At 41.6% G+C, this 8,347-nt stretch overlaps 1 protein-coding gene across 1 annotated transcript in view; it reads right to left on the minus strand.

Annotated features, from left to right (window-relative positions):
- LOC106812237 (MTSS1-like protein) overlaps positions 1 to 8,209 on the minus strand; it is a 93,901-nt gene extending 85,692 nt beyond the window's left edge. The window contains exons 1-4 of the mRNA XM_014816067.1: positions 8,086 to 8,209; positions 7,107 to 7,246; positions 3,485 to 3,546; positions 452 to 525 (exon numbers count right to left, since the gene is read on the minus strand). Of these exons, the coding sequence (XP_014671553.1) occupies positions 452 to 525; positions 3,485 to 3,546; positions 7,107 to 7,208 (238 nt within the window). The 5' untranslated portion in view covers positions 7,209 to 7,246; positions 8,086 to 8,209. The remainder of the gene's footprint in view (positions 1 to 451; positions 526 to 3,484; positions 3,547 to 7,106; positions 7,247 to 8,085) is intronic.
- Positions 8,210 to 8,347: the final 138 nt, after the last annotated feature.

Raw genomic sequence — 8,347 nt, forward strand, 5'->3', positions numbered from 1 at the left:
GCAATCTCTAATCGCGAAAGCGGGAGAGTGCGGCTCATAAATTATGAATAAAACAAGGCGAGCGAGCCTCAAGCGATATCCAGAGTCGACGGCGCGACAGGTCAGGCTCTCGGGTGCCTTGCTTTTACACTTTCTCCTGCGTTAAATTATTTCCCGGTAACCTACAATGGTGGACAAGCTCGATGACCCTTACTCGCAGGATGTGACGCGACAGGGCATCCCAGTGTGACGTCTGCCGCAATTCCAGGTAGACGTGTCCAGTCCACGTCACCAACTACAGAGGAAGCTAACGTACGAGGGATGCTGGCATGTTCGCAGGAATATCAGCACGAGGTTCAGTCTACAGGTGGAGGGAGCAGTGTGTGTCGCAACTTGCAACCTGCGTGCATCACTGACATGTGTCAGTCTGGCACGGAAATCGGCGAAGGTAATGGGCATGAAATTAACTCACCTTTCGTGTTGGTGGCCATGTCAGCTACTTTCTGAAAGGAATCCAGGAAAGCTGTAGCTGCGATACTGGTCGCCCTGCAAGTAATAACATGTACACGTGGTAAATTTGTCTTTTCAAATTTTACATTTAATAATATAAACGTCGTGGAACACACGTAACAACTACACATCACAACTACATTGCCAGTGCACTCAGATAATAAGCCAATCGAGTGCATACAGTGCTATAAACTACAGTTATCTACATGCACGACATATAAAACGTAACCTGTTACGGTTCAAATTCCCATTTAAAACAGTAATAGATTTAGACACATTTAGACCAGTAGAGCAATAGCTACCCAGGTACATGAGACATTAAATAGAAAGTTTATCTAGACATGCATGGAAAGAAGATTCTAATAAAGGTGAGCTCATGGTAGAACAGCAAATTAGTACTGTGCAAGCCAATAGTACAGAGCAAAAAAGATTGATTTACTTCTAGTGTAAACAGACAGATATCACAAATAACACAAACACATTTTTACACTGATAAAAATTGATCGCTTAGTACACTGCATACGTATATATGCACATGCATATGTACACACGTATGATAAATGTGTGACAGTATTAAACACTCCATGACATATAAGCATAACATCTGGTATACGTGCAGCAGGGCCATCAATATGATGAAGATTTCATCGATAATTTCTCATTATTGAAGTGTCTACTACCAGAGTATACACAGTTAGCAGTACAAATAATTACCCCATAGGCCTGTCCGAAATTTGCCATTACAACATTAAAATGTGCAAACATTTTGAAAAAAAGTTATCATCAAGCAGGTATAATCTGGGATGTCTCTAACAACAAAATAATGAATTAACGAAACGATGACCGACCGAACTAACGAGTGAACATATGGATAAATGAAATCTTTGTACAGCTAGAAACTCCACCGGGACAGGCAATATGCCTCCGATTAAAACTAATGTATTAAATCCGAGAAGAACTTGTGTACAGTTCAACTGAGGCAATGCATTATGATGCCCAAGTGGAAAACTCGTGTTATAATTATTCTCCATCCATGGAAACACTCACAACTCATTCAATATTCATCAATACATATTACATAATAAACTAAAAGCGAAAAATCTGCCATCGGCCCATCCTGCACAGCAGCGTTCATTAGCAAGCTCAAACCTGGGCCAAGCACCTGGGGAATATCTAAAGCCTAGCGCAGACTTGCGACTTTTTCATGCAACTCGGCTACGCAGCCAAGTTGCATGAAAAAGTCGTAAGTCTGCGGGAACGTGCAACTGCAACTCGTAGCGATTCTGGTCGCTTGCAACGAGTTGCAAGATATCAAACAGGTTTGATTTTCAGCAACTCGTCGCTCGCAATGGCTTCGAAATCGCATGTGTGTGGGTAATATGTCATGGAAAGACAATGGAAAGAAGCGACTGCTGTAAAACAGCAGTCGCTTGCAGGGTGATACCTCATTAGGAGTGTTCTCAACTTTAATGTCATTAATGGTCATAATAACATATATATATATATATCAAGAGCTAATAATACCTAGAGTGTACAACGGAAAAACGGGAAAATAGTGCTATTTCACGACAACATTATTCTACTTTGCCTGCGAGTCTATAATAATTTCATGGTATTGCATTAAGCAGAATTCTTTGCTCTCTAAAACAAGACCAACCGCTTGTCAATACGATACTCCTAGGCGGAGATATCGGCTCCTAAACCTCCCCTCCCACATGCCAAACGCCGCCTCGAATCCACTTCTGTCCCCATCCTTCACGCGTCTAAGCATTTCGGCTATCGGTTTCCGTCACCGCTTGGAGCGCTGATAATTGATGTCACATGCCCAAATTTGGTACTCTTACTAGCTGCGTTGTAGAGACTTAATTAAAAAAACATTGCCGGCTCCATCATGACGGGCATTAGCCGTGCTAGGAAAGATAATGGGAGATAAGGGCATAGGCGATGCCCCCGAAAGTCACCTCCACCCTGCACCTGCACCCGAAAATCATTCATAAAATTATGGCGGAAAAACCGAACTCTCACGAAGCAACGCTTAGCCGCGTGAAGGATGGGGACAGAAGTGGATTCGAGGCGGCGTTTGGCATGTGGGAGGGGAGGTTTAGGAGCCGATATCTCCGCCTAGGAGTATCGTATTGACAAGCGGTTGGTCTTGTTTTAGAGAGCAAAGAATTCTGCTTAATGCAATACCATGAAATTATTATAGACTCGCAGGCAAAGTAGAATAATGTTGTCGTGAAATAGCACTATTTTCCCGTTTTTCCGTTGTACACTCTAGGTATTATTAGCTCTTGTATATATATATATGGTCATGGTCATATATTAGTTTGTGGTTTAATGTAATTTAGGTTAGGGTTAGGGTTAGGGTTAGGATTATCAATCATTAATCATTAATCATTAATCATTAATCATTAATGATATCAAAGTTGGGAACACTCCTAATGGAGCGTTAGCCTATTCCATGCGCACACACGGTGAAGCATGCGACCGATCGCAGGTTGCACAGCGACAAGCAACCAAAAGTCGCAAGTCTGCGCTAGGCTTAACAAGCTACAGGCTAACTTACATGTACACAACCCCTTGCAGCCTGTACGGGTCCATGCCTATACCCCACAACTGTAGCTGTCACAGTACCCCTCGTACATGCGTTTTCTTCTAGAGTGCAGATTTTTTTGCAAGTACAAGCACTCGCCTGCGAGCGCAGTGCGCATGGCAGTTTTTCTCACAAACCCACCTTCCCTCCAAGTATATATTTATAGAAGCTACTCCAAATGATGCAAATGCAAGGAGCCAACCTCCTCTATCTTGTGATTTAATCCAGCACATGATGTCACCTACTATTCACACTTTAATTAAACGTAGACAAAAAAAATTCAGAACCATGTATACAGCATCAGACCAGTGTACTGTAGCACGCCATGGAGACACTGTACACGTAGGTTTGCATCTATAACTACTAGATAAGGCCACAGAGAGAGATGGGCACAATACATACTTCATGGACGAGTGCAGCTTGAGTGCTTTAGCAGCCAAGTCTTCCCACACTGGATAGCCAGCCTGCATAAAAAATAGCAATGGTTACTTCAACTTACTGGTCAGCACAACCGCGTAATAAATGAATTTACATAACAATAAGCATAATGTATTTTTAAGCGGCATGCAAACCTAGAAATCAAATCTTGACAATTCTGCGGTTCCATGTACTCAAACACAGATGCACGTACTAGCTCAAGCTTACTCTAACATGCACGCACGCACACGAGTACACACGCACGCATGCACACACGCACGCACGTACACACACACACACACACACGCACGCACACACGCACATGCACGCACATGCACGCATGCACGCACGCACGCACGCACGCACGCACGCACGCACGCACTCACACAGATAAACTATATATAGATAAACAGAGACATTCAATTGTCCATAGTGGAGAAGATAAAACTACTGAAAAGTCCATGTGCCTACAGGCGAATCAAGATTATCAACCTGGTGCCAAACCTCTGGTTTCATCATCACCGGGGACCATGTCTGCTAAGCTTAAATTATACATGGTCGGCGCGCACAGCCAAGGCCAATTATTCAGCTGAATGACCACGAATTCACGTGCAGGAGGACCGCACCGTGTAGGTACAGTCTGCGATCACACACCTGGTCAATCACGCTCGTAGTCGTACTCACACACACACGCATGCACGCACACACACACACATGCACGTACAACATTAACAACAACGCAACACCACACACACGCACGCACACATGCGCGCACACACACACATACGTACACGGCTACACGCACACACAAAATTGCGTGCACGCGCACACGCACTTGCAAACCTGCACAAATCATTGTAATGTACATAGCACCTCATTTTACCACTTGTTACAGTACTTCAGCATAATATGAGACAACAATATAGTTATATACAATCATGAGCGAATATAAACAAATTTAGTTATGTTTGCTCCTGCTAATATTGATAATGATAATGATGGAATTCATATAGATAATGATGGGATAGGAGCGTGTGAGTCAATACGTGACAGACAGAGACAACTAAATGAATAGGTGCATCAGAACACAGACGAAAGTTTTGCTTTTTACCATGAGGACAGGTAAGGGTATTACATATATATGGAAGAACGAAATCTTAAAGTAACTAGATTACTTCACGAGGTTGATCATGTATGCATTATTATCGCAGGGTGCGAAATTAACGGGAGTCCGGAATCAAATACTCTCTGATTTACTGTCGGACTTCGTGATTTGACATATGCAGGAGTCCGTGTGACTCCCTGAAAATTCTACCATACTATCTAGTTCGTTCCAGAGCACGGCCTCGCGGAATTACCGTATTTTCTCAGCTAATGGCCAAAGAAAATTTGGCAGACGTGCAACCGCATGAATCTTCCAAATAAGCACATGCGTTATTGCTTTAATATCTAAAATTTTGAACCTCAGACTGCAGACTCCTTCTTTTTGAGGGTAGGGAGTCCGTTGGACTCCCGTGTTCAAAAGTTAATGTTTACCCCTGTTAGCGTATAACCTCAACTAAAATAGTTTGTATCCACCTAACGTTGGTCATAGCATTGAATCATACAGATATCATCGTATTTTGTTTCTACACTCATTCTACTGCTATGAGGTCAGATCATAAGAGATTGTCCCATGACTACCTACCTATCAAGGTTGGCCAACACAACTCACTAAATATTACCAACTATTAGTTGCTGTGACCCAACGTTCTAACATAGTGCTAGTGACCACCAGGGAGTTGGCTACGAACATGCACATATAACTATAATGTATGCCTTACTCGGGACATATGGATCACAGAATTCCCTCTGTAATAATAGCAAAAACGGCTGCATTGCTCTGTTTAGAGACACAACAGTACATCGCCGCTGAACAAATGTTATTAGAACACCAGCGCTTCAAATGAGATTAGTGGCCATACTGCAATGTACTGTAGGCTGAACACCAACAGGGAGGCTCAGTGAATGCAGAACAGTAACTCGGAAATGCAAGCCACTCTCTCACAGTGTGGCATCAGTTGGCATATAAACGTATCAGGAGTCTATCAATAGACTCCTGAACGTATCTGCAGTAATTGCAAATTCAGGACAAAAAACACAAAAACATATACATGTACATCAAGAGTGTACAACGGAAAAACGGGAAAATAGTGCTATTTCACGACAACATTATTCTACTTTGCCTGCGAGTCTATAATAATTTCATGGTATTGCATTAAGCAGAATTCTTTGCTCTCTAAAACAAGACCAACCGCTTGTCAATACGATACTCCTAGGCGGAGATATCGGCTCCTAAACCTCCCCTCCCACATGCCAAACGCCGCCTCGAATCCACTTCTGTCAGCATCCTACACGCGGCTAAGCATTTTGGCTATCGTTTTCCGTCGCCGCTTGGAGCGCTGATAATTGATGTCACATGCCCAAATTTGGTACTCTTACTAGCTGCGTTGTAGAGACTTAATTAAAAAAACATTGCCGGCTCCATCATGACGGGCTAATGCCCGTGCTAGGAAAGATAATGGGAGATAAGGGCATAGGCGATGCCCCCGAAAGTCACCTCCACCCTGCACCTGCACCCGAAAATCATTCATAAAATTATGGCGGAAAAACCGAACTCTCACGAAGCAACGCTTAGCCGCGTGAAGGATGCGGACAGAAGTGGATTCGAGGCGGCGTTTGGCATGTGGGAGGGGAGGTTTAGGAGCCGATATCTCCGCCTAGGAGTATCGTATTGACAAGCGGTTGGTCTTGTTTTAGAGAGCAAAGAATTCTGCTTAATGCAATACCATGAAATTATTATAGACTCGCAGGCAAAGTAGAATAATGTTGTCGTGAAATAGCACTATTTTCCCGTTTTTCCGTTGTACACTCTAGGTATTATTAGCTCTTGATGTACATGCACATCACTTGGCAACTGTATTGCAACAGACCGCGTTAGAAAAAACCGTGTCTTCTAACAAAGAAAAGGGAGATACAATGCCTAATATTACCCTACATATTGTGAACAGCACATAACCTGTCAATGCCCGTGCAGCTGCCTATCTGTACTAATAGTTTGGTTTATGAACTGTTGCCCATTTATTTATGGCTGGTTAATGTAAATTACCATCAATTTTTATCACATAACAGGAAGAACAGGAGCCAATATGGTGATTACTTGCAAAGTTGATAAAATTACATTGCCAAGTAATTTCATGTTTTATAATATTCAATATTACCTCAATAATTGCATATATATATATTACCCTATTGTGTGAGACAGTCTATTTTATTACCCAATTAGTAAACGATGTATTGCATATATAATATAAAATCTTTATATGTAACATAATTTCTAGTCATTAATTAAATGTAAATTTCTTCACAATCGCTGCAGCTATAATTTAAAACTTTATATGCATGTATGCATGTTAGGAACATAGGTCAGACAAATTACCATAGGCTTATTATACAGTATTGGTCCAAGCATACCCCCGAGATCATTTGAATAGGGCACTAATATTACCCATATGTTAAAATTTTTCATCATATTCATATTTTCACGGGGAAAAAAACAAGAACTAACCTTCATGTCACTCATGACCGTCTGGAACAAGCCACCAAGGGCACTACACTCCTTATCCAGTGTGTTTAAATTGTTGATATCCATTACGAACTGGTCGCTCATCTTCTCTGCACAGCCTTTCGAGTGGCTGATTATTTCAGCTGAAATACACAACTAGTTTATGACGTCCATATAAATATAATACTAATTACTATCAATACATCTCCGTTATTGATACACGTGCATTTATGGTAAGCGTGGTAAACATACTGACGCTGAGAGGGTCTATGTCCCCCAGGGTACAGTGCCGGAACGTACCCTGGTACTATCTAATATGCCGGACCGTACCTCGTCTACTCCACTAACGAGTCTAGGGAGTCGCCTACGCTTACTCCCTAACCCTAACCATATCAAATAGTTACCAGGGTACGTTCCGGCAGTACCCTGGGGGACATAGACCCTATGAGTATGAGCCATACTGACAATCAATTGTAATGTACGATATGAAATTGTTATAATATAGCCTATAAATGTTGATGCCAAATTTGGATACTGCAACGTACTACAACAGCAAAAGAAATATTGATTATAATATTACTACTAGTAAGGCCTACTATGCTATTAGTATTACTAACGAAAGTGTACTTCGTGTAAATTCAACTGATAAAACACTGTCACGACTCACTAGTCTAATGAAACTGTCCCGGATCAAGATAATCAATACAATTTGAGAACTCATAATAATAAATACAATGTTACTTATGCCACTTTTAGTATTACAGTACGTATTGAATTGTAGTAGTATTACGATTGAAAGTGAAACGCGACATATTACCGCCGCAACGATTGCATTTCCCATTCGCGCTGCGAGCAAAAGGCTGCTACACGAGCTAACACCTTATACATTACATTTACAAGGCCTGAAGTAGCCGGGTTGAATTCATTCTATATAACGTCAAACGCCAAAACAAAAACACGCTTATTATATAACATTACTCACGTTATTGAACTGATTAACTATGTTCTTTTCTGTCAAATCCAGTTCATATTCACAGAGGAAAACTACATATTTCGCTCACAGAAAAATGAAAACAGACAACACTTCCTCCTGTCCTTTCTGTGATGCAAAGAATCACGTGATAAGACGGCGCATCGCTATTGGTTAGCAACAGCTGTGTGTGTGCTGCCATCAAGTGAGTGAAATTTCAAAATTTGCTGGCCTGCTATGGATAATCACTGATCTCTATAATATAATATTATAT

Source organism: Priapulus caudatus, unplaced genomic scaffold, assembly GCF_000485595.1.
Source record: "Priapulus caudatus unplaced genomic scaffold, Priapulus_caudatus-5.0.1 Scaffold625, whole genome shotgun sequence".
Lineage (NCBI taxonomy): Eukaryota > Metazoa > Priapulida > Priapulimorpha > Priapulimorphida > Priapulidae > Priapulus > Priapulus caudatus.